The sequence below is a fragment of the Pan troglodytes genome, chromosome 19 (assembly GCF_028858775.2).
Source record: "Pan troglodytes isolate AG18354 chromosome 19, NHGRI_mPanTro3-v2.0_pri, whole genome shotgun sequence".
Taxonomy (NCBI): Eukaryota; Metazoa; Chordata; class Mammalia; order Primates; family Hominidae; genus Pan; species Pan troglodytes.
Genome location: NC_072417.2, coordinates 37,719,851 through 37,747,279, shown reverse-complemented (window position 1 = coordinate 37,747,279; position 27,429 = coordinate 37,719,851). Strand labels below are relative to the sequence as shown.

Below are 27,429 nucleotides of genomic sequence, written 5' to 3'. Positions count from 1 at the left end.
AGGTAACAAAGAAATGATGAATGCTTGAAGTGATTGAAACCCCATTTACCCTGGTGTGATTATTACACATTGTATGCCAGTATCAAAATACCTCATTTATCCCATAAATATATATACCTACTATGTATACATAAATATTAAAAATTTTAAAATATTATAGAACACATTATGTATTATAGAAAATAGCTCTTTGTCATGTGTTGAAAGTCTTTTTCCCAACCTGTGGTTTTGACTTTGTTTATAGGATCTTTTAATGTAGATTTTTTGACTTTATGTACTTGAATTTAGCAATGTTTTCTTTTATTGTTTCTGGGTTTTGTGTCATAAAAAGATCCTCCCTACTCTAAGATTATAAAAAAATTCTCCTACATGATCTTCCTTGTGGTGTCAAATTTTTTACACTTAATTCTCAGATCCATCTATATTTTGTCACAGAGTGAGGTAGAGAGGCAACTTAATTTTTTTCCATTCATTTAATATTAATTATACAATTTCTCATGGAACTATATAGTTTTAATTAAGTTTTTCACTTTAATGGCTTCACTATATTACCATAGTTTACTTAACCATTCCCTCCTCTCATTACTAAAATATTCATTAAAATTTTAGTACATATCCTTTTTAAAAAATATAATTTCCTCAGAGGAAATATTCAAGAGTTAGATTTCTGGGTCAAAGCATTTGATCATTATTATAACTCTTGACTAAAATGTCAGATTGCCAGGATCAAATCAATCTATAATCTTTACAACCAATCATCAAGTAAGATGCATATATGAATATGGTATATGAAACCTTTCCAAACAGAAATTCCCACTAGGCATTATTCAAATCTAAGCAGGTTTATAATCCAGAATCAGAAAAACTGCATCACACTTCTACAGAATCTGACTAGCCTAAGAACTGCTGTTATTTCTTTGGGGCAAAAAGAATAAGTGGACAGATTCTTTTGGAGCAAAGGGCATTTCAGAAGAACTCTGTTGGAAAACCCTAAAACAAAAACAAAAACAAACAACAACAACAAAAAAAACTTAGCCAAAACGGCATTGCACTGGACTCAGAAGAATACCATAGCATTCAAATTCAAGGTTGTATTTCATTGTTCACGTTGGTCCTTTCCCTTCCCAAGAGCAGTTTCCCTTTCACCCACATTCTTTCCAGATACCTTAAGGATCTAACCATCATCTGACACTTTGTAGTCAGGTTCCTCCATGAGCAGTCTTCTGCTCAGCTCCTGGACCAGGCCCTGCAAATTCAGTTCAAGTAAGACCAGGAAGTAAGATGTTGATCCAAAGTGGAATTTCCAGCCCCAGCTCATGCATGATAGGAGGGCACTTCCTCATGCAAATGCACCTAGTGCAGCTAGAGCAGATTTTTAGCTTCTTTGGAGCTGTGTCTCTCTCTATAATTTATTGAAATTCATATACTGTTTATAGCCCTTTCTTCTCTTTCCCTTGTCCCTGCTGCCTCCTGGGCTCTCCTTAAAGGAACATTTTACCCTATCTCTACTAAAAATACAAAAAAATTAGCTAGGCGTGGTGGTGGGCGCCTGTAGTCACAGGAGAATGGCGTGAACCCAGGAGGCGGGGCTTGCAGTGAGCTGAGATCACGCCACTGCACTCCAGCCTGGGCGACAGAGCAAGACATCGTCTCAAAAAAAAAAAAAAAAAAAAGGAAGCATTTTAGGAGACAGGTTTCTTTTGAAAGAATTATTATTATTAATAATTTTATTATTTATAAATTTTATAATGCCTCTTCTGAAAATTTGGTACAATGTCATGGTATGAATGCTTATATGACCAGAGATGTGAGTCACAACCCTGGGGTGGATTCCAAGTACATATCTGACAGGCAAAATGGCATGGTGAGCATAGCCTTGGAAATCAGACTTGAACTTTATCACTTAATAGATGTGTGATCCTAAGCAAATCCCTTAAATATATCACCACGTTAGAGAGGCCCTTCTTGAACATCCTTTATCTAAATGATAAATCTTATCATCGTTTTTCCATTTGAATTTTTCATAACATTATCATATTCTGTAATTGAATATTTATGTTTTTTATTGTGTCTTCCCCGATGGACTGTAAATTCCATAAGGGCAGAGTTTGCTTTGTTCATCACTGAATACCCATTGCCTAGTGCTCTGTGCCTGCCACAGAGTAGACTTAAATAATTGTGGAATAAATAAGCTCAGTTTTCTCAAAACTCAGAAAACAAGAATATCTCTTCTAGAACAGGGATAAATACTACTGACATCAGAAATGTAATGTGAAATAACGTAAGTACTAACATTTGTTTTTACTAACCAGGCACATGGTAGTGCTCAAGAAATGTTAGCCATCTTTTCAGTTATTTGTGGTTTTAACAGCAAGTCATGGCCTTTGTAACTCTACTTTTCTAATTATAAAGTGAGAGGAAAAATTACTACCCCTTTTCTACTGCCAAAGCGCACTGTTGAGATTACAGAAAATATACAAAAGGCATTAGGAGTGACTCAGCAGACAGGATCCACTGAGATTAAGAATTTGTTAAATTTACAACTCTCATGACATTTGTCTTAATCGGGGTCATCCATTGCTCTCTACAAGGTTAACACTTCTTGCCTAATAGCTTTGAAATTACAGCTTCACCAGGACTTTACATTCAGCACTAAGAAAACAGACATCTTAGGCTGGGTGTGGTGGCTCATGCCTATAATCTCAGCACTTTGGGAGGCCGAGGAGGGCGGATCACCTGAGGTCAGGAGTTCGAGACCAGCCTGGCCAACATAGTGAAACCTATTCTCTACTAAAAATACAAAAATTAGCCAGGTGTGGTGGCAAGCACCTGTAGTCCCAGCTACTTGGGAGGCTGAGGCAGGAGAATCACTTGAACCTGGGAGGCAGAGGTTGCAGTGAGCCAAGATCATGCCACTGCACTCCAGCCTAGGTGACACAACACAGTGAGACTCTGTCTCAAAAAAAAAAAAAAAAAAAGTAAGAAAATAGACATCTTAGATAGCAAACTAGGGTTGAGAAAGATTGTGCTTGAGTACAATAGTGGCAGCACTCTAGAAATTCACGGAAAGAAAGGAAAAAATTAATCTGGCTATAAAACACCCCAGTAATATCCAATTTCCAGTGATAGATACCATCTTACTGGTGGCAGCAGTGGGCTATCCATTGTAGCTGCCAGCTGTAGTGGGGAGGCATGGGTGGTGGCAGCAGGAGCAGCTACGGGAGCAGCAGTGGTGGCGGTGGGACCCCTGTGGCCCATGTCTCCGAGGCAGCCAACTGCACCACCCCCACCCTTGCACGGCTGGTCAGGACCCACTCTCCCAGGCCCAGAGCCTCTGCTGTGGCCTCAATCTTGCTCCCTGCCACATCCCAGGAGCCTGTGAGAACCCAGCCAAAGGCACAGCCAAGACTTGCAGGGCTGGTCCCAGGAGCATCAGGTTTGTTTGCACAGGGTTGGCTGGGGCCACTGTGCCACCTGCATCTTGCCCGCTGCCACCGTGAGGGAAACGCAAAGAGGAGGCATGGCCAGGGCTGCGCACTCCATGGAGCTGGGGGGAGCTGGGGAAAAGCAGAAGCCCTGCCCCTTGCAAGCTGGCAGGGTGGGAGCTCCCCAGGCACAACTGCAGCTGCACAAGCCGTGGCTGCAACCTGGGCACCCCTGTGCTCTTGGGAGCCTGAAGCAGGCGGGAGCCCTGCCCTCCCAGGCATAGCTGCAGCTGCCCAAACCTCGGCTGCAGACCCAGGCATCTCTATACTTTTGAGGGCCCAGGAAGGTCCCTCCTTCCCCAGCAGGCTTGGAAGTGCCTACTCTCACTGTCTGGCTTCTCCTGGCTGTTGGTGCCCACTCTGATCATGGAGCAAAGCTGAGGCTGAGCCTGGGCACTGGTGCAACCCAGCCAGGTGTGTGCATGCTCAAGGCAGCACTGACATGCCAGCCCCCTGGCACCCTGGTCCCCTCCAGACACTGGGTTTGGTCACTGACAAGCATGAGATGGAGGCTGAGGGGGCAGGCCAAGGGCAGCTTGGTGTTGGCCTGCAGGTGCCCCTTGGCATGAACAGCCTGGGCACCATGAATGGAAGCAGGAAGCAGGCAGGCTCCTAGGCAGACGGTGGTCAGTCCCTGGTGAAGTCCCACCTGCAAGCCACGAAGGACCTGAAGCATGGAGGCCAGGCTGCTGGTCCCGCAGACTGCAGTGGGAATTTGTAGTGCTTTTTCTGGGCTGCCCACGTCCACTCATGAACCAACTGGCATGCACTTCCTTCCCTCTGAGGCCCATGAAAAGCCCCGGACTCAGCCAGACCAGAAGAGAGGACGGGATGATCTGCCTGTAGAGAGGAGTTACCCTCTCTGTTGGAGCTGAACACTCATCGGGATGACCCGCCTAGCAGAGAGGGGCCACCCTCTCTGCTGAGAGCTGAACAACACCCTGGCTATGGAGAGGAGCTACCCACTGTGGGTCTCCTCTGAGCCATTCTATCGCTCAATAAAGCGTCTCTTCACCTTGCACACCCTCCACTTGTCTGCATACCTCACTCTTCCTGGACACAGGACAAGAATTCGGGACCTGCTGAATGGCAGGGCTAAAAGAGCTGTAATACAAACAGGGCTGAAACGTGCCCCTTGCTCACCATGTTGCAGGCGACAATAGGGAAAGAAGACAATAAGGAGAGAAGAGCTGTGGCCCTTTGGGGAACCCAGACCTAGGAGCTCAATGAGCCAGGGTTGTGACACCCTCTTTAGGGATCTGTGGTTCCTGGCATCTCTAAGCTTCCAGGAGCCATCACGTTCCCCAGTGTCAGCCGTGGAAGCTGGCTGCTTATGGTATGCCAGGCTTCCATCACCATGGCAACAGGGGCTGATGTCATACCAAGCCAAAAGATCAGGCTCTGCCTCTCCCATTGCAGCCAGTGTGCCTGGCTGTGCACAGTGGCTGGACCCTTGCTTACACACCCCTCGCCACCCCATGCCTGGCTCACCCTTGGCAGGTATGGGATCCAGGCCGGTAATGTGTAACCTGCCAGGCCGAGTGGGTGGAACGAGCTCAGCAGGCCAGAGCAAAAGTTGGGCAAAGGCGCCATTGGCCACAGAGGTTTCTGGCTGGCAAAGCAACACCCCAAGGATGCTGTAACATTACCTCTTGAAATAGGAAACTTGATTATTAAGCTAACTCTTCCTTCCCTGTACTTCCAATAACAATGTATCTTTACAATATTCCAAATTCAGTCTTCAGATGCCCCCAAATCTGTAATCTTATAATTCCCCACTAGTGAATTTCTGAGAATTGTGATTTTCAACTCTGGCACACAATCACCTATGGACCTTTGTGAAGAAGAAATATGTCAGGTCTCATTTAAGACCTACTGAACAAGAAACTTCCTAAAGTGAGACTTAAGTTTCTATATTTTTAAAATAAACTCTACAGATTATTCTTGTGTAAAACTAGAGTTGAGAATCACTACTGCATTTGACCCTGACCTCCTAGCACCAGAATAACAACATTACATTCAAGGGCAAAGGCAATCCAGCAGAAGTTAAAGAGCACCGGCTGGGAGTGTCTGGCAGACTTAGCTGTCACTACCAGCATGGTCACATACCTTAAGCAAGCCTGGTTCCTCACCTTTAAACACGGACTACTAAAAGTATTTGCCTCAAAGACTTGGATTCAACACTAAACTGTATAAAAAGCATTTAGTACAATGGGTGTCACATGGTAAGTACTCATAGTAAGGGGTCCTTCCCCTCACCCCACCCTTTCCAAAGGGTAAATTTTTCCCAAGCTATAATCTTAAAAATCTGAGAAAACCTACAACTCCTCCTGTTTTGCTTGCTCTCCCAAACCAAAATAAGAGGAAAATATACCTCAGCAGGACCTGCCTCAGATTATGGAAGTAAGATAACTCAACTAGTTGGAGCTTTTATTTGGTTAATTTTGCAAATTTGGCCGAGGCTCCTTGTTTCTGCCTACAAATTGTTTCACTGCCACTTTCTGCATTCTTTGAAACATGCCAGATGTTTCAAAAATACAGCTCTGGTAAAAAGAGGGATCAGGAGCCTAGACCAATACAAATCCAGCACAGGAGAGCATGGTGTGTCTGAAGTATCATTTTAGATTCCTTTAGCCAAGGCATCAACTATGTGCAATTTACAATTAAATCACTGTGCTAAGAGCTATTGATAATATAAAGATGTCTAAGAGAATATTTTTGGCCTTTCAATAGCCATTTCATGTACTTAAATAATATATTTTAGAAGTTGTCACAAGTTAGCCAAGCCACAAGCCAAATTAGGGATGGTGAAGAAAATGGAAGATGGTCAGGATGCCCACTTTTTCTTCTTCTTTTTCTCCAGAGCTGAAGTATGAACTTCATTATGTCTGCAGACAACAGTGGCACTGCCTTGACTCTGTTGAAGAGCTGGTGACATGAGGGAATCCTGCATCTGCCCTGCTCTCTACTTGGCACAGATAATGCGCCAGCCCTCTAAGCACTTTAAATAAGTTATCTCATTTAATTCTAACAACTCCATGGGATAGGTACTATTATTATTCCCATTTTATAGATAGGGGAATTGAGGCTTAGAGTGAAGTCACAGTCAGTAAGTGGTGAAGCTGGGCTCTGACCCAGGTTGTCTGAACCTTCAACTTGAGCTCTTTAACTACTACATGATGCTGAGCCCTCTCTCTGATTCTGAAAGTCTGAGAGAGCCCTCTAAAAAGCATAGCCTGATAGCCACATCAAAATCACATGGTCAAGAAGTCGGGAAAGTGGTTATTCCTGGTGTATGATGGCTGGGAGGGTGAGTCAGTAGTGACTGAAAGGAGCAAGGAGGGATTGGCAAAGGGGGAAATAGTACTGAGGAGTTGTAATATTCCATTTCCTGATCTAGGTACAGGTTACTTACTTCATGATTGACCTGTGTTTGTGAAAACATCAGTTTGTGAAAATTCATTGTTATACATAAAAGCACAAGATAAGTACACTTTTCTGTATGTATATTTTACTTCAGTAAAAGTATAAAACACAAAGTATAAAGTGATCTTTAATTATTTTTTCTTTACTCTAGCTCCCTAGCAATGTTGACACAGGAAGAATAAGTCTTTATACCCTTTATACCTTATGGAAAAGACATGGAAAACTTTACCCTTCGCTGACTTAAATTTATACTAGATTTGGATTATCTCATTTCAGTATCTTGCTTTTAACAGAAGACTAGCCAAGGAATTTCACTGAATAGAAAGAATGTAAGTTAATTGTGTTGTACCTGAGTAATCAAATGCATACACCCAACTCTTAAAAAATTGTAGTCTATCTCACATTTTATCCTGCTGCTCAAGGAATAGATGTTACAATGTTACAAATGTTGCAGATTAGATTTCTAATATGGAGGTGCAAAAATTAGCATAGCTAGAGTTAAACCAGTGTTCTTTTTCTGTTTTTTCTTTTCTTGAGACAGGGTCTCATTCTGTCACCCAGGCTGGAGTGCAGTGGCATAATCCTGGCTCACTACAGCCTCAACCTTCTGGGCTCAAGTGATCGTCCCATCTCTGCTTCCCGAGTAGCTGGGACTATAGGAGTACACCACGCCCTTGGCTAATTTTTTTTTTTTTTTGTAGAGACAGAGTTTTGCTTTGTTGCCTAGGCTGGTCTTGAATTCCTGAGCTTAAGCGATCCTCCCGCCTCAGCCTCCCAAAGTGCTGGGATTACAGGTGTGCACCACTGTCCCCAGCCCAAACCAGTGTTCTTAACCCTTGATTCATATTAGAATAATCCTGGAAGCATTTAAAAAAATACCAATACCTGGGCCCTACTCACAGAGATCCTGATTTAACTGGAGGGGGGTGAGACCCTGTTATTAATTTAAAAGATCATCACAGCCAGGCACAGTGGCTCATGCCTGTAACCCCAGCACTCTGGGAGGCCGAGGCAGGTGGGTCATCTGAGGTCAGGAGTTCAAGACCAGCCTGGCTAACATGACGAAACCCTGTCTCTACTAAAAATACAAAAATTAGCCGAGTGTCATGGCAGGCACCTATAATCCCAGATACTTGGGAGGCTGAGGCAGGAGCATCTCTTGAACCTGGGAGGCGCAGGTTGCAGTGAGCCGAGATCACGCCACTGCACTCCAGCCTGGGCGACAGAGCGAGACTCAGTGTCAAAAAAAAAAAAAAAAAAAAAGATCATCAGGTGATTCTAATGGGCAGCCACAATGAGAACCACTGAGTTAAATAAGGCTAATGTCAAAAATAGCCTTTATACCCAAGATTACTACAAATCTTATTTCTCCTTAAATGTCACTCAAGAGTGTAAGATTTTTAAAAGAAAATTATTTCTCATAATAATTATTCTGGGATAAAATCATTGAGCTATGCTTTCTTACATCTTAACCTGGAACAAAATAAGTTTAACATCACATTCCTATTAGTGTAAATTTGCATCAGACCCCTTCCAAAGTAAAAAAAAAAGGATATTGTTCATGGTAAAACTATGTTTGCCACTAGCAACACTTTTTTTATCTTTTTTCTGACGATGGGCCCTAACAATCTCTCTACAATGCAGCAGAGGTGATGCAGAAACAATTCAAGTAATCCTAAACTCCTGTGGGGCAGCTGTTTGCTATTGGCCAACTGGCCATTTAAAACTCATAATAAAACTCATCTTCTTAGCACCAAATTTCCCTTTTCCCCCCCTCTTTTTCTATTTGTGTATGTTGGCTACTGAAAGGTGTTCTGCAAATGAGTCTGAAAAAATAAACAGAAAATACACATGGTACAGATAGCAGAAATGAAGAGAGTAAATACAAATTATCAGGAATGACAGGACGTGCTTGCTATAGGCTTAAACACCATCCCCACCTTCCAGCTAACCAGTTTGTTGTTGTATCTGGATGTTCATCCACTACTATCTTGTTTTTGCTTATAATCTCTAGAGATTTACAAAAGTAGATTTAATTACTATAGCAGGCTGGGCGCGGTGGCTCACACTTGTAATTCCAACACTTTGGGAGGCTGAGGTGGGCAGATCACTTGAGGTCAGGAGTTCGAGACCAGCCTGGCCAATATGGCGAAACCCTGTCTCCACTAAAAATAAAAAATAATTGTTAAAAATAAAAAAAATTAGCCAGGCATGGGTGGTGCATGCCTGTAGTCTCAGCTACTCAAGAGACTGAGGCATGAGAATCGCTTGAATCCAGGAGGTAGAGGCTGCAGTGAACTGAGATCGTGCCACTGCACTCCAGCCTGGGTGACAGAGGGAGACTCAGTCTCAAGAAAAAAAAAAAAAATTACTATAGCAGTTTCCCCCTCCTAAGTGTAGTTTTCCTTTCTGAGCTAACCATTCATTGTTTTGATCGTTCCAATACACTACATTCCAAAACTTAAAACATACAAGAACAGGATATCTCAGAAGAACCCTGAGAATTGAAGTCCTTTCTATCTTCAATCTATAAGGACTGGCTACTCCACATCAGGCCTTGAATTAGGGTTTACCCTAATGGTGATAACTTTTAAAAATTCTTAAATCCTTCATCTTGAACTTACTATTAGGCTAAATCTTCTCTCTCTCTCAAGCCATTTTTCCACTCCCCAAATGACTCCATGTTAAAAATCCCATAGAAGCTGATTATCAACAAGGATATTGTATTCTGAGACACTGTCCTTCCCTAGAAGAGAATGCAGATCTATAGTCTAAAAATGTAAAAATATTCTAAACCAAATAATTCTTACATTTTAGACTTTCTTTGCATCTGCCTTTTCCACATTTGATTCTAGGGGGTGGCTTTTTCTTTTCTTTAATAACGCAAAAGGCTAACATCTCTTCCTTTCACTGGGCTATTCAAACATAAAAGCTTTTTTCTGATTGCACAGAATATAATATTATATCCTTCAAGAATATAATAAACCAAGCAAAGGAATGGAACAGACCATAAAAATAGTATGACTATTCTATATATGACCTTCTGCCTGTTTGGTTGGGTAGGGGTTGGGGTGAGAAGACCAGGGAAATGAGATAAATAAGTTTTATTTTTAGGAAATAAACTAATATAACAAATATTTTCCTGACCACCAGGCTGGGGAAGAAATAGCCCTACAATGGTAAATGAATCCAGTTGTTCCTAGGTGACCACCCATAAGCACAATAATTGGAATCCCAGCTCATCCAGAGCTTCTTCCTCCTTTTAGGTAGGATAGCAGTGGGTACAGGAGAGGGAAATGAAGAGAAGCCTCAGGAGTCTCAGTGCCTGTTGCAGTCACTAGCATCCCAACCTGCTCTAGTCACTGCCTACATTCCTTCTTATCTGAAGCCAAGGTGAAACTCCTGCAGCTAAAGCCAGTATCTTCTTTCTCTGTGACCTCTTCCAGTCACACTGTTACCTTTCTCTGGGGGCAGACAGATCCTCTCCCCATTATGGAGACCTCTAACAAACCTGTGCACAGTAGAGGGAGCAAGTAGCTGCTTCTATCTATTATCTGGTTTCCTGGAGACTGAGTGGGATCAGAAAAGGGGCAGGGGCCTCTCTGCACTCCTGCCTTCTCTTCCAGGAAAGCCCCAAGAGATCTAAGGCAGCCAGCCCTCCAGCCAAATTGGCCTCCAGCCAAATTTATTTCCACTTATCCAGATTTCTTCTCTTCTTCCCACATACTGCATGTAATGATTTTCTCCTTTCCTTTTCAGGGTTTTCCACGAATAGCCATAAAACTAATCTGTGAAGTATAGAGTATACTTTCTCTAAGGGCCCCTACTCCCCTGGGCCCAGTGATTTGCACATGAGTCAATCAATACTTGGTGAATGAATGAATTATGCAGAAGCAAATGAATGAATAAAACTAACCAAAGTTCATACTTCTGTTATCCCAAAATTGAAGAGAAAGTTCTTTGACGATTGACTTTATCTTCTACTCTTCTTCTTTACATCAGTATTTCTACTTCAAATACTTATCAAGATCCCATACCACTTCCTTTGCAGAAAACTAAGTAATGGAGATTTCAATCATTTTGCTCTGCAAATAACTGCCCCCCACCCCACCCCCAAGGTTAAGGCTTCAAATTACGAAGAAGCTCTTCAATTCCATTTGACATGGGGGTGGGAACAGGGAAGTGAGAAAAGGGGGAAAAAAAAGGTGTGGGAAATACTCCCTGGAAAAACAAAACAGGAGGAGGATCTAACACCTTTAAAAAGCCAGCCAAGTACATGAAACAACTTTTGCCTCTTGAGGAAAAGACGACAACAAATCTGACTTAAATGAATGAAAGGCTTGGCAATAAAATAAAGCAACCCAGAGTAATCTGTAAATACATATACCCAACTAATTGTTTCTCTTTATTTTTTTTGGAGACAGAGTCTGACTCTGCTGTCCAGGCTGGAGTGCAATGGCATATCCTTCCGCCTTAGCCTCCCAAGTAGCTAGGACTACAAGTATGTGCCACCATGCCCGGCTAATTGTTTTATTTTCTGTAGAGACAGGGTCTCGCTGTATTTCCCAGGCTGCTCTTGAACTCCTGGGCTCAAGTGATCCTTTTGCCTTGGCCTCCGAAAGTGTTGGGATTACAGGCATGACCCACCGTGCCTGGGCCCAACTAATTGTTTCTAAGGGAGAAAAACCATTAAAACTAAAGTTACCTTTTCCCGACGTGTCCAACTTCATGAAAATATTCTTCATGTAGATTCCCATGCACTAGTCTCTTTGAGACAAAATCAGTCGAAATAATATGCCAGTATAATAAGTCCAGAGGACTCCACTGCAAACTGAACAATTTTTTTTTTTTTTGAGATGGAGTCTTGCTCTGTTGCCCAGGCTGGAGTGCAGTGGTGCAATCTTGGCTCACTGCAACCTCCACCTTCTGGGTTCAAGCAATTCTCCTGCCTTGGCCTCCCAAGTAGCTGGGACTACAGGCATGCACCACCACGCCAGGCTTTTGTATTTTTAGTAGAGACGGGGTTTCACCATGTTGGCCAGGCTTTCTCAAACACTTGACCTCAAGTGATCTGCACACCTCAGCCTCCCAAAGAGCTGAGATTACAGGCATGAGCCACTGTGCCCAGCCTGAACAAAATAAATCTTATAGGATACCATATAAGGAGACTGGTACATATTCCATCAATGAGGTTGCCCACTGGTGATGAGCTCATGATGGCTATCAGCTGAGATTTCATGTCAGCACTGCTCCTGCTTATCACACAACACTGGACAAAGATTATAACCTTTCACCCTCAGTTTGTCATCTGCAAAATACTGATAATAAGTGTTCACATGGATTTATCAGTTAACGTTTGCAAGCACTAGGAAAATGAGCACCACTCCAGCTATTAATGAATCACAATAACTTAACTCATGCCATTCCAGATTCATCAACACTGAATGAAATGCAGTTGCATAAATAAATAGGTGAATGAGGTCCTGAAATGGTAACTGCATTCACTGTGACATGAAGATGAGGAAGCCAGCCTAAGTGCAGGTAGTAATATGGTGATATACTTGAGACACATCTTACTTCAAGAGATAGTTTACATTAGTGAAACTTCAACAACATGTATGCAGTGCTACTATGAGCAATAAATATCCTGATACAGACAATTCATTTTTTATGGTCAAGGTTTGTAGAACCTAGTTTTAGTGACAGCTACCTGTTGGAAGAGATCAAGTCAAGTAAAATTATAGAAAACAATCAAATCTGTAAAAAACAATACAGTTTTGAAATGTGTTATGATTCGGTTTATATAAACTCTACTTTTTAAAATTTGTGAAGTAGGATTCATTCTATACCAAGACACAGAAAAAAAATGTCCAAGTGGGAAAAAGGTTTGCTATGTTTCTAAACTTCAGTTTGATACAAGGCCATCTTGAACCTCACATAAAATAGGGGGGAAAAATTCCAAGAGCAGCCCAGTCTCCTATGGGTATAACAGTCCAAAAATATGCTTGAATAAAGTCTTTCCTCACAGTGCCATCCCTAATCTGCACAAGCTTCACAGTAAAGGGCAGTACACCTTAAAAAAAATCAGGTTGTCACCAAGTCTTCAACTTAGAGCCACTGAGAAGCAAATAGATAAAAATGTCAGGCATCTGGGCTGAAAGGTGAAGCAGAGGGCAGAGACCAGGGCCTCTCACAAAGAGCTGGTCCTCTCTATTTCTAATTTTCATTAATACAACTGGGACAGTGTCTGCATTTTTGTAGCCAACCCCCTCAGGTTTTTTTGAGGGGGGGTGGTGCTCAATAGGAGACAGTTATCTAAATGACAGTTGGAGAGCTCATTAATTTTCCTGACCCACAACTCTTCCCTTCACTTCCCTCCAGAATACTTCCAACACCCCTTTAAGGTAGAACAATGTGTATGAACTAATAAGGCAAGAGTCCAGCAGGACTTGTTTTCTGGTCACAACACTGCTGAACAAAGTAGGATCTGTTCCAGATGGGATAAAGCAAAGAAACTGGCCAAAACCAGCAGACTGTGACAAGGGCAATCCCTGGCTGCCCTCATTGCTCATTAGCATGGACACTCCCACCAGCATCATGACAGTTTACAAATGCCATGGCAATGACCCAGAAGTTACTGCCCCTTTCCTAGAAAGTTCTAAATAACCCACCCCTCAATTTGCATTAACCTGCCCCTTAATTTACATGTAATTGAAAGTGGGTATAAGCGAGTATATATACAGTTGCCAAGAGCCCACACGTTGCAGACTCTGGGTACACTATCTATGAGTTAGTGCTGTTCCACAAGGAGCAGTACTGTTCAATAAAAGATTGCTGTCTAACACCACAGGTTTGCCCTTGATTTCTTTCCTGGTGAAACTAAGAACCCTCCTGGGCTAAGCCCCAGTTTGGGGGATTATCTGTCCTGCATCACTACTAGGCCATTCAATACTCAGGGGGAAGTTCACTTATATCTCAGGATATACTGAGAATTTCCACTGCTCATTGCAACACACAAAAATAAGTCAATTTAAGTTGTTCTCTAACTTCAGCCTGACTCTGTGGGTAAGTAAGCAGGAGGTCAGATGGGATAAGTAAAATTTATAACATCCCATGAAATGTAGTTAGATTAAGTTCTACATTTAAGATGATCAGGTTGGGTTTCCAGTCCAGTGATTATAACACTATTTGGCTTAACATTATCAATAGCAAAGACATGTGAGGCCCATGTACGTGAGGAATAAAGGCCCTGTGGCAGCACCAATACCAAGCAGTTGCCACAGGGAAAAGAATAATACTATTGACCATTAAAAAAATGTGTGCATGAGGGGAAAAAAAATCCCACAAAAACAGTCACACTCTTTATTGAAGGAGACTCACTCAAGGTTCCAAGATGCCACATTTTTTCTACTTCGATAAATAACTTTTGAGTGGTCATTGCCATGGCATTATGCATATACATGTACCATACTGTTTATATATACACTCATTCTAAGCCACCTATTTGCCTTCCCAGACTATTTGGCTGAATGGGGTCAAATAGATAAAATAATAGGCACTATATCAGTTGCATTTAATAGCCAAATTTACCCAATAAGATTTTACTTGAATCACCAAAGTCTGTATAAAAACATATACCTACGTACATTGGAATCAGTAAAGATTTCTGATTCTTCACATTCACAGCAAAGTAATGCTGCTGATTCACTGTCTTCCAAATGAGAGCTCTGTAATACAAACAAGATCATTTCAGAGATCCAAACGAATGGGCCCATAAGCACGAGGGGAAAAGCAAGCTGAAATCACTGAGTCAGTGGTGTTAGCTCACAGGTGAGAAGCTGCAATTCTGATTAGTGATGGCTATTTTGAGAGAACACTGCCAACAAGGTGACTGGTTAGTTGACTGAGGAATGCTTGATCAACTGAAGCATTTCCTATGGTTTCCCGATTTGGGGAAAGAGCCAGCACATCTTTTTCTGTAAAGATGGTGCTGCTAGCCGGGCACAGTGGCTCACGCCTGTAATCCCAGCACTTTGGGAGGCGGAGGCGGGAAGATCACAAGGTCAGGAGATCGAGACTATCCCAGCTAACACGGTGAAACCTGGTCTCTACTAAAAATAGAAAAAATTAGCCGGGTGTGGTGGCCGGTGCCTGTAGTCCCAGCTACTCGGGAGGCTGAGGCAGCAGAATGGCGTGAACCCGGAAGGCTGAGCTTGCAGTGAGCCGAGATCGCGCCACTGTACTCCAGCCTGGGCGACAGAACGAGACTCCGTCTCAAAAAAAAAAAAAAAAAAGATGGTGCTGCTAATCCTTTATAGTATGTACTCTGAACTCTTCTCAGACTGGGGATAGATTTGTGTTCATTTATCTTCACATCCAAAGATACACATTTGATATATTTGTTTAGAGATAGGCTATAGAATATAGCATAGGGCCTGATTACGGGATCTAACTCTTAGCCTAGCCTCATTAGCTCTCTGCTGCCAAGTGTTCCTATGAGCCAAGAGACAGGCCAGGCACAGTGGCTCATGCCTGCTAATCCTAGCACTTTGGGAGGCTGAGGCAGGCAGATCACCTGAGGTTAGGAGTTTGAGACCAGCCTGGCCAACATAGTAAAACCCTGTCTGTACTACAAAAAAAAAAAAAAAAAAAAAGTGTATATATATATATATATATATATATATATATATATTAGCCGGGCATGGCAGTGTGTGCCTGTAATCCCAGCTACTAGGGAGGCTGAGGCAGGAGAATCGCATGAACCCAAGGGGCGGAGGTTTCAGTGAGCTGAGATCACGCCATTGCACTCCAGCCTGGGTGACAGTGCAAGACTCCATCTCAAAAAAAAAAAAAAGAGCCAGGAGACATGCCCTACCCAAGTCCCCCAACAGGCACCAGAAAACAGTTTAAAACCTTTTCTTCTGTTCTCTAATCTCTTTCTAAAAATCTGTCTAGAAGACAGACAAGGAAAATAAGACAAAGGAGTGAAATAATTAGCTGGTAACATAGGAGTATTTTTCCCTATGACTAACAACTCAAAAAAGGGAACAGAAAAGGCTCCAACTCTGACTCATTAGATTCTATTCAAATGTTTGCTGTTTAGCTAACAGCAGCTGGAAACTGAGTTATCCCTACATGGATCATTGATGCATAAGCTTACGTCATTAAAACTTCTCACTACCAGTGGCTGAAACTTATAACTACTTCATGGCTATCCTAGTTGATTCCTACTTTAATTTTTTACAGGTAGGGCTGTGTTTCATCTAAAGTATACCCTCAGAGATAAGAGTTTTAGAGTGCAAATAAACTTAAAGAAAGTAAAGCTCAGAGTTAACTCTTTCTGATAACAGCCTTGCTCCTGGTTTACTTCCTTCTCATTTTTTTCCTACTCTGACCCTTTGTCTACTTTTAGTTTTCTGTCTTAAAACCAAGTCTCATCTGGCATTGTCCCTCTTTCTTCCTCTTTTAGAAAATAATCAGAAATAACCAAATATTTAAAATCATTGTTGCCCGAGCGTGGTGGCTCACGCCTATAATCCCAGCACTTTGGGAGGCCGAGGCGGGTGGATCACGAGGTCAGGAGATCAAGACCATCCTGACTAACATGGTGAAACCCCGTCTCTACTAAAAATGCAAAAAATTAGCCGGGTGTGGTGGCGGGCGCCTGCAGTCCCACCTACTCGGGAGGTTGAGGCAGGAGAATGGCGTGAACCTGGGAGGTGGAGGTTGCAGTGAGCCGAGATCGCGCCACTGCACTCCAGCCTGGGCTACAGAGCGAGACTCCATCTCAAAAAACAAACAAACAAACAAAAATCATTGCTAAAAATCCTACAAATGTAAAGTCTTTTTAATTCTTGTTCTCTTATATTTTGGAGGGGGGAGAATAAGAACATTTACTCTCCATCTAGCTTAAAAAATATATAAAATATTTGAAGACTTCTGGAACTCGTATTAGGAAAGCTAAAGGCTTAATAATAAATATTTGAAAGAATTAAAATGGTAGAGATCAGAGCTGTTTTCAATCTTCCCAAGCTCTCATACTACAACAGATAATAATATAGATAATACTAAGCACATCAAAAGTGGCTTGTCATTGTCACAGTATAAAAACTAGAGAGAGGCTGGGCACGGTGGCTCACACCTGTAATCCCAACACTTTGGGAGGCGGGTGGATCACCTGAGGTCAGGAGTTCAAGACCGGCCTGGCCAATGTGGTCAAATCCCGTCTCTACTAAAAATACAAAAAATTAGCTGGGCATGGTGGCGGGCACCTGTAATCCCAGCTACCCTGGAGGCTGAGGCAGGAGAATCGCTTGAACCCAGGTGGTGGAGGTTACAGTGAGCCAAGATCATGGCCATAGCACTCCAGCCTGGGCAATAAGAGCGAAACGCCATCTCAAAAAAAATTAATAATAATAATAATAATAATAATAATAATAATAATAATAAAAACTGGAGAGAGCTTGAGCCCAGGAGTTGGAAACCTGCCTGGGCAACATAGTAAGACCCCATCTTCATGACAAAAAAATAATAATAATAATCAGCCAAGTATGGTGGCACACCTCTGTAGGCCTGGCTAGTTGGGAGGCCGAGGTGGGAGGATAACTTGAGTTTAGGAGTTCAAGGCTTCAAGTGAGCCATAATTGTGCCACCGCCATCTGGCCTGGGCAACAGAACTAGATCCTGTCTCCAAAAACAAAACAAAACAAACCTGAAGAGAGAAAAGTAAAAATTAAACCAAATTACACTAGTTAAGATGTTGCAGCTTTCATTCTTATAAATATTTCAGATGTCCACACTAGCTCTTTCAAAATGACCTTTCGGCTGGGCACGGTGGCTCATGCCTGTAATCCCAGCACTTTGGGAGGCCGAGGTGGGTGGACCACCTGAGGTCAGGAGTTCGAAACCAGCCTGCCCAACATGGTGAAAACCCGTCTCTACTAAAAATACAAAAATTAGCCAGGTGTGGTGGTGCTCAATCGTAATCCCAGCTACTGGGGAGGCTGAGACAGAAGAATCACTTCAACCCGGGAGATGAAGGTTGCAGTGAGCCAAGATCACGCCACCAGAATGGGTGACAGAGTGACACTCTGTCTCAAAGAAAAAAAAAATGACCTTTCAAGAAAGAGGTCCTGTAACCACACTTGCATTCCTAAAGTTATTTTAAGACTTTATATATATATTCATCAATTGAAACAATTCATTAAGATACAAGGTATCCATTAAAGTGGGCTGATGGCATTACAACATAATTGGTTCATGCAACAATTGTTTACTTGCAACCAACATATTTAGTTCTAAATTAAATTCTGAGAAACCTAAAGGAAGACAAAGGACAAAGGTCAAGTTCATTTCCCTGCCTTCTGAAACCTGGTAATTTTTTTTTTTTTTTGAGACGGAGTCCCGTTCTGTCATCCAGGCTGGAGTACAGTGGCGCAATCTTTGCTCTCTGCAACCTCCGCCTCCTGGGTTCAAGCAATTCTCCTGCCTCAGCCTCCCGAGTAGCTGGGACTACAGGCGCGTGCCACCACGCCGGCTAATTTTTTGTTTTTTAGTAGAGATGGGGTTTCATGGTGTTAGCCAGGATGGTCTCTATCTCCTCAACTCATGATCCACCCACCTCGGCCTCCCAAAGTGCTGGGATTACAGGCGTGAGCCACCATGCCCAGCCAAGACCCGGTAATTCTAATTCCTGAATTGTTTCCGGGTTCTGCAGAGTGAACAGTCTTTCTCATGAGTATATGGCTTATTCCAAGATTGCAAGGACGCATTAATATTTAGGACCTCTACTAAACTACACAATTATTTAAATAGATGCTAAAAAGCGTTTGACAAAATAGTCATTTCTGGTTTCAAACATTTTTAGTAAGCTAGGAATACAAAATGCAGCCTTAATTCACTGCAGAGATTTTTTTTTTTTTTTTTCCAGAGTCTCACTCTCTGTTGCCCAGGCGGGAGTGCAGTGGCGCGATCTCTGCTCACTGCAGCCTATGCCTCCCGGGTTCAAGTGATTCTCCTGCCTCAGCCTCCCGAGTAGCTGGGACTACAGGTGCACACCACAACGACCGGCTAATTTTTTATTTTTAGTAGAGACAGGGTTTCACCATGTTGACAAGGATGGTCTCCATCTCCTGACCTTGTGATCCGCCCACCTCGGCCTCCCAAAGTGCTGGGATTACAGGCATGAGCCACCGCGTGCGGCCTAGGTGGGCTTAATTATACATAGCACCTCTCAGTGGTAGGCCTTTACCTCAACCTTGTTGCCTGAATTTCATATTGTAAATTCCCTCAATGTTTCTTCTAGCATGAAGGTGGTGATCTTCCCCAGTTTGTAGTGCAGATACCAATTCTCTTTTCTTTATTTTCTTCTTTTGCATGTCCCTTTGGCAGGAATTTTGAGGAGGGCAAAGTCAAACTCATATTCTTGCATTGGATGTATCAAGCCCAAATCTTAACTAAACTGAGTTCATATCCTGGTTCTGCCACTTACTAGCAGTGTGATTTTGAGCACATTCCTTAATTTCTTTGAGCTCAGTTTCCTCATCCATAAAAATGGACACAACAATAACATCGATCTATTAGGGTTGTTGGAAAGACTGTATGAGAGATAACATAAGAAAAGCATTTAGAGACTTAGAGCCAGGTGTGGTAACATGTGCCTGTAGTTCTAGATACTCAGCCGCTCTAGAGGCTGATGTGGGAGGACTTGAGCCTGGGAGTTCAAGTCCAGCCTGCACAACATAGCAAGACAGGTGTCTCTACCAAAAAAAAAAGTAATTAAAAAAAGCACTTAGAATAACTTAGCTTCTGATGTTGCCACTATTACTGCTGCTTCTAATAATAATAATAAATATTACTATAATAATATTAATCTCCTTCCTAGATGTAAAAGGCTTATACATTTGGGTTAAAATTTTCTTTCAAAGAAACTTTTGTCTTCAAGGGAAATTTTGCTTATATCAAGTCTTAAGTGCTTTTCATTCTTAAAGACAAAATCATATTCCCTACATAACCTGGAAGCAACTGAGCTCACAATGAGTCATTCATTGCCATTTATTGTACCCCTACTGCGTATTAAGCACTTTTCTGGGTGCTGAATTATTAGTAGCTAAGGTAAAACACCAAACAAAAAGGGAAAGGTAACTGAACAGGTTACAAAAACAGTTTTTTGCTTTTTATGGGGACGCAAAAACTACAAAGATAAGATATGATTTGGGGAAACATGTCCCTTTAGCTAAGTATTGTGTGGAGAAAAACGGGTTAAGATTGTTGGTAAGAAAAACATCTGCACCATAACAAGAAGTTTCAATCCAGAACAGCTTCTAATGAACAATTATAGTAATAAAATGTTGCAATTTTTATATGGACTGTATGATGCAAGAACTCATATACTAAGAAGGAGGTTTTCAAGAGTGTAAAATCTAACTTGTTCAGTTACCCAACAATTTACAAGCAGAAGTCTTAAGAAATAATCCCACAAGAGGCCAGGCACGGTGGCTCACACCTGTAATCCCAGCACTTTGGGAGGCCGAGGCGGGTGGATCACCTGAGGTCAGGAGCTCGAGACCAGCTTGGCCAACATGGCAAAACCCCATCTCTACTAAAAATACAAAATTAGCTGGGTGTGGTGGCAGATGCCTGTAATCCCAGCTACTCGGGAGGCTGAGGCAGGGGAATCACTTGAACCCAGGAGGCAGAGGTTGCAGTGAGCCGAGATTGCGCCACTGCACTCCAGCCTGGGAGACAGAGCAAGACTCCATCTAAAAAACAAACAAACAAACAAACAACGAATAAATCCCACAAGAGTCAAAACCTGTTGTCCTGTTGTTACTGTTAAGTCTCTTTTACCCTATTCTTGTTATAGATTATATGCTTTTAAGAGGCAGAGAACATTTACTATTTCTTTCCTCTTTCCTTTTTTCCTCCATCTTTCATCCTCTCCTCTTTTTTTTTTGTATCTTTTTTTGTGGTTCTAAGTGAATACATTGCAGGTGTACTTAAAGAAACTAGTGACTCTGAAAATGTACTATTAGACATAGGCTGGGCGTGGTGGCCCATGCCTGTAATCCCAACAATTTGGGAGGCTGAGGCAGGCAGATCACTGTAGCCCAGGAGTTTCAGACCAGCCTGGGCAACATTGGCAAAACTCTGTTCTCTACTAAAAATACAAAAAATTAGCTGGGCGTGGTGGCGTGCACCTGTAGTCCCATCTACTCAGGGGGCTGAGGTCGGAGGATCGCCTGAGCTCAGGAAGTTGAGGCTGCAGTGAGCCGAGATCACGCCACTGCACTCCCACCTGCACAATAAAGTGAGATCCTGCCTCAAAAAATAAAAAGAAAAATATACTATCAGACATCAAACAATAAAATATATTTATACCCCAAAGCCCAGCAACTTTGGGAGTAAGAGCTTTTAATCCTTTAAAGGCCAAGACATACCCTGGCACTTAGGTGTAACTGCATTGACAAAGCAATTTCATAATCTGTGTCTGATCCAACTAAGGAAATTCTCTAAAGTCTTTGCTCAAATTATACATTTAAAAACAATTATTTCAATTCTTTCCTGTATCTACTGAGAGAATGAAGACCATTCTTGGCAATCAGACTATTGACATTCCAGAAAATGCAGACATCACTCTGAAAGGATGCACAGTTATTTTGAAGAGCCCCAGAGGAAGTTAGGGAGAGACTTCAATTACATCAATGTAGGATGCATTCTCCTTGGAAAAGAAGAGGCGCTAGGTTGACAAATGATTGGGAAATAGAAAGGAAGTGGCTACTGCTTGCACTATTTGTAATCATGTACAGAACATGATCAAGGGTGTTACACTGGGCTTCCATTACAAGATGAGGTCTGTGCATGCTCCTTTCCCCATCAACTTAGTTATCCAGGAGCATGGGTCTCTTGATGAAATCCAAAATTTCTTGGGTGAAAAATACATCTGGATGGTTTAGATAAGGCCGGGTGTTGCTTATTCAGTTATCTTAAGTCCAGAAAAATGTATTAATCCTTGAAGGAAATGACATTGAGTTTGTTTCAAATTCAACTGCTTTGATTTAGCAATCCACAACAGTTAAAAACAAAGATAACAGAAAACTTTCAGATGATCTGTATGTCACTGAAAAAGGAACAGTTTAGCAGGCTGATGAATAAGATCTAAGAGTTGTCCAGCTACAGCAACAAGATACTGTATGGTTGCTAAGACCTGTTTGTGATATTTTAATGATGCATTAAAAGACCTCTATTACAGCTGGGCTTGGTGATGCATGCCTGTAGTCTCAGCTACGCAAAAGGCTGAGGCGAGAGGACCATTTGAGCCCAGGAGGTTGAGGCTGCAGTGAGCCGTGATCCCACCACTGCACTCCAGCTTGGGCAACAGAGTGAGACTCTGTCTCAAAAAACAAAAACAAACAAACAAAATCCCCCAAAACAATTATTTTAGTATGTAACACATATATGTGGTAAACAACTAAGAAGGTGTCAAAGAGTATTTTTAAGTCTTCCTCCATCCCCGTCCTCCCACCTACCACAACCCCATTCCTAGAAGTAATCACTATGCCAGTTCCCAAGGAATCCTTTCAGGATTATTCTGTGTACATACAAGCATTGTGTGTGTAGATGTTCTTTCTCCAAAATACACAAATGAAAGCACACTGCACCTATTTTTCTGCCCTTGCCTTTTAAACTTAGTATCTTTGTTTCACTATTTTTAAAAAACTACATAACATAAAAAATAACATAACATAAAATTTACCCATGATTCAATTAACTCCTACCAGGTCCCTCCCACAACATGTCGGAATTCAAGATTTGGGTGGGGATGCAGCCAAACCATATCATTCCACCCCTGGCCCCTCCCAAATCTCATGTCCTCACATTTCAAAACCAATCATGCCTTCCCAAGAGTCCCCCAAAGTCTTAACTCATTTCAGCATTCTACTGGTACCAATTTACTGTATTAGTCTGTTTTCACGCTGCTGACAAAGATATACCCGAAACTGGGCAATTTACAAAGAAAGAGGTTTAATTGGGCTTACAGTTCCACATGGCTGGGGAAGCCTCACAATCATGGCAGAAGGCAAGGAAGAGCAAGTCACATCTTACATGGATGGCAGCAGGTAAAGAGAGAGAGCTTGTGCAGGGGAACTCCTCTCTTTAAAACCATCAGATCTCAGGAGACTTATTCACTATCATGAGAACAGCACGGGAAAGACTTGCCCCATGATTCAGTTACCTCCCACCAGAGTTTCCCTTCTACAACACGTGGGAATTCAAGATGAGATTTGGGTGGGGACACAGTCAAACCATATCAACCATCTTAACTGATTTTTTTGAGACAGAGTCTTGCTGTCACCCAGGCTGAAGTACAGTGGCATGATCATGGCTCACTGAAGCCTGGACCTCTCAGGCTCAAGCGATCCTCCCATCTCAGCCTCCCTAGTTGCTGGGACTAAAAATTACCACGCCCAGGTAATTTTTAAAATTTTTCTGTAGAGATGGGGTCTCACTATGTTTCCCAGGAAGGCTGCAAACTCCTGGGCTCAAACGATCCTCCTGCCTTGGCCTCCCAAAGTGTTAGCATAAGCCATCACACCCGGCCCCATCTTAACTATTGTTAACTGTACAGTTCAGTATATTCACACTGTTGTATAGTCAATCTCTAAAGCTTTTTCATCTCAAAGAACTGAATCTATATCCATCAAACAACTCTTCATTTCCCCCTATTCCAACCCTTAGCAACTACCACTCACTTTGTTTCTGTGAGTTTTGACTTGTCTAGATAATTCATGTAAGTGGAATCATACAGTGTTTGTCTTTGACTGAGTTATCTTACTTAGCATAAGGTCCTCAAGATACATGCATGTTGTAGCATGTGTCAGAATTTCCTTCCTAAGTCTGAATAATATTCTATTGCACACATATGGCATTTTGTTTATCCATTCATCTGTTAAGACATTCATTTCATTGTTTCTGATTGCTGCAAACATTTCATTGCAGAGATGTCCCATGATTCAGTTAATCAGCCTCCTACTCATATTAAACTCATTTTCTAATATGCTATAACAAATTACCACAAACTTGATGGCTTAAACAACATACATTTATTATTTTACAGTCTAGAGGCAAGGAGTCCTAAAATCAAACAGTTGGCAGACCTGTGTTCCTTCTGCAGGATCTAGGGGAATGTTACAGGCTAAATTGTGTCCCCTAAAACTCATATGTTTAAGTTTCAATCCCCAGTACCTCAGAATGTGGTTGTAATTGGAGATGGAGCCTTGGTGCTGGAGAGGATGTGGAGAAATAGGAACACTTTTACACTGTTGGTGGGACTGTAAACTAGTTCAACCATTGTGGAAGTCAGTGTGGCGATTCCTCAGGGATCTAGAACTAGAAATACCATTTGACCCAGCCATCCCATTACTGGGTATATACCCAAATGACTATAAATCATGCTGCTATAAAGACACATGCACACGTATGTTTATTGCGGCATTATTCACAATAGCAAAGACTTGGAACCAACCCAAATGTCCAACAATGATAGACTGGATTAAGAAAATGTGGCACATATACACCATGGAATACTATGCAGCCATAAAAAATGATGAGTTCATATCCTTTGTAGGGACATGGATGAAATTGGAAACCATCATTCTCAGTAAACTATCGCAAGAACAAAAAACCAAACACCGCATATTCTCACTCATAGGTGGGAATTGAACAATGAGATCACATGGACACAGGAAGGGGAATATCATACTCTGGGGACTGGGGTGGGGAGGGCGGAGGGGGGAGGGATAGCATTGGGAGATATACCTAATGCTAGATGACGAGTTAGTGGGTGCAGCGCACCAGCATGGCACATGTATACATATGTAACTAACCTGCACAATGTGCACATGTACCCTAAAACTTAAAGTATAAAAAAAAAAAAAAAAAAAAGAGTAATCAAGTTAAAATGAGGTTTAGTAACCTAGGGGTGGTTCCAATATGGGTGGGCCCTAATCCAATATAGGTGGGCCCTAATCCAATATGACTCATATTCTCATGAAAAGAGATTAGGGCCACATGTAGTGGCTCATGCCTATAATCCCAGCACTTTGAGAGGCCAAGGCAAGAGAATCACTTGAGGCCAGGAGATCGAGACCAGCCTGAGCAACATAGCAAGATGCCATCTCTACAAAAAAATAAAAACAAAATAGCTGGGCATGCCTGTAGCCCTAGCTACTCGGGAGGCTGAGGCAGAAGGATTGCTTGAGCCCAGCAGTTCAAGTTTACAGTGAGCTATGATCACACCACTGCATTTTAGCCTAGATGGCACAGCAAGACCCTGTCTCAAAATAAATAAATAAATAAATAAAATAGAAAAAGAGAAGAGATTAGGACACAGATACACCCAGAGGAAAGACCATGTGAAAACAGAGGGAGAGGACAGCCTTCTACAGGCCAAGAAGGTCAGCCTCAGAAGAAATCAACCCTTGCCAACACATTGATCTTTGACTTTCAGCCTCCAAAACTATGAGAAAATAAATATTTGTTATTTAAGCAATCAGTCTGTTTAAATGGCTTATACTTGTTATGGTAGCCCTAACTATTTTTAGGAGAATCAATTTCTTTGCCTTTTCTAGCATCTAGTGGCTATCTGCATTCTTTGGCTCATGGCCCCCTTCCTCTATCTTCAATATCGGTAAAGGTGGGTTGAGTTCTCTTAACGCATCAATCTGACCTCCTTTCCTGGGTTCCTCTTACACTTTTTTTTCTTTTTCTTTTTTTAACTTTTAAGTTCCTGGGTATATATGCAGGTTTGTTATATGAATAAACTCATGTCACAGGGGTTTGCTTTATAGATTATTTCATCATCCAGGTATTAAACCTAGGACTCATTAGTTATTTTTCCTGATCCCCTCCTTCTTTGCACCCTCCACTCTCTGGTAGGCCCTGGTGTCTGTGTTCCCCTCTATGTGTCCATGTGTTCTCATCATTTAGCTCCCACTTATAAGAACATGTGGTATTTGGTTTTCTGTTCCCATGTTAGTTTGCTAAGGGTAACAGCATCCAGCTCCATCCATGTTCCTGCAAAGGACATAATCTTGTTCTTTTTTATGGCTGCATAGTATTTCGTAGTGTATATGTACCACATTTTCTTTATCCAGTCTATCATCGATGGGCATTTAGGCTGATTCCATGTCTTTGCTGTTGTAAATAGGGCTGCAATGAACATATACATGCATGTGTCATTATGATGGAATGATTTATATTCCTTTGGGTATATACCCAGTAAGGGGATTGTTGGGTCGAATGGTAGCTCTGTTTTTTTGTTTTTGTTTTTTTGAGATGGAGTTTCGCTCTTGTTTTCCAGGCTGGAGTGCAATGGCACGACCTTGGTTCACTGCAACCTCCACCTCCTGAGTTCAAGCGATTCTCCTACCTCAACCTCCTGAGTAGCTGGGATTACAGGTGCCCACCACCAAGCCCAGCTAATTTTTTGTATTTTTAGTAGAGATAGGGTTTCACCATGTTGACCAGGCTGGTTTTGAACTCCTGACCTCAGGTGATCCACCAGCCTTGGCCTCTCAAAGTGCTGGGATTATAGGCGTGAGTCAGCATGCCAGCGGTAATTCTGTTTTTAGCTCTTTGAGGAATTGCCACACTGCTTTCCACAATGGTTGAACTAATTTACACTCCCACTAACAGTGTATAAGCATTCCATTTTCTCCACAATCTCCTCAGCATTTGTTATTTTTTGACTTTTAATAATAGCCATTCTGACTGCTGTGAGATGGTATCTCACTATGGTTTTGATTTGCATTTCTCTAATGATCAGTGATGTTGAGCTTTTTTTCATATGATTGTTGGCAACATGTACTTCTTCTTTTGAAAAGCGTCTCTTCATGGCCTTTGCCCACCTTTTTTTTTTTTTTTTTTTTTTTTTGAGACAGAGTCTCACTCTATCACCCAGGATGGAGTACAGTGGTGCAATCTCAGCTCATTGCAACCTCTGCATCCTGGGTTCAAGCAATTCTCTTGCTTCAGCCACCGCGATTACAGGAGCGTCCCACCATGCCCAGCTAATTTTTGTATTTTTAGTATGGACAAGGTTTCGCCATGTTGGCCAGGCTAGTCATGAACTCCTGACCTCAAGTGATCCACCTGCCTCGGCCTCCCAAAGTGCTGGGATTACAGGCATGAGCTACTGTGCTCAGTCTCCTTTGCCCACTTTTTTTCTTTTTTTTTTGAGACAGAGTCTCGCTCTGTCCCCCAGGCTAGAGTGCAGTGGCATGATCTCAGTTCACTGCAACATACACCTCCCAGGTTCAAGCAATTCTCGTGCTTCAGCCTCCCAAGTAGCTGGGATTACAAGCGTGTGCCATGACGCCCGGCTAATTTTTGTATTTTTAGTAGAGACAGGTTTCACCATGTTGGCCAGGCCACTCTTGAACTCCTGACCTCAAGTGATCCTCCCACCTCAGCCTCCCAAAGTGCTGGGATTACAGGTGTGAGCCACCGTGTCCGGCCC

General features: G+C 42.2%; 1 protein-coding gene and 1 pseudogene across 9 annotated transcripts in view; one reads left to right on the top strand and one right to left on the bottom strand.

Moving 5' to 3' along the window:
- SSH2 (slingshot protein phosphatase 2) overlaps positions 1 to 27,429 on the bottom strand; it is a 303,729-nt gene that overhangs the window by 207,845 nt on the left and 68,455 nt on the right. For 4 of the 9 annotated variants that reach the window (XM_016932091.3, XM_016932092.4, XM_063798758.1 and 1 more), the window contains exon 2: positions 14,558 to 14,638. The exons of 4 other annotated variants lie outside the window; for them this stretch is intronic. In XM_016932091.3, coding sequence (XP_016787580.1) covers positions 14,558 to 14,638 — 81 coding nt within the window. Of the gene's footprint in view, positions 1 to 14,557; positions 14,639 to 27,429 lie in introns of those variants that run through there. One more of the 9 variants, XM_063798751.1, reaches the window with a different exon arrangement.
- LOC100612037 (large ribosomal subunit protein uL6-like) lies at positions 21,491 to 22,064 on the top strand (annotated as a pseudogene).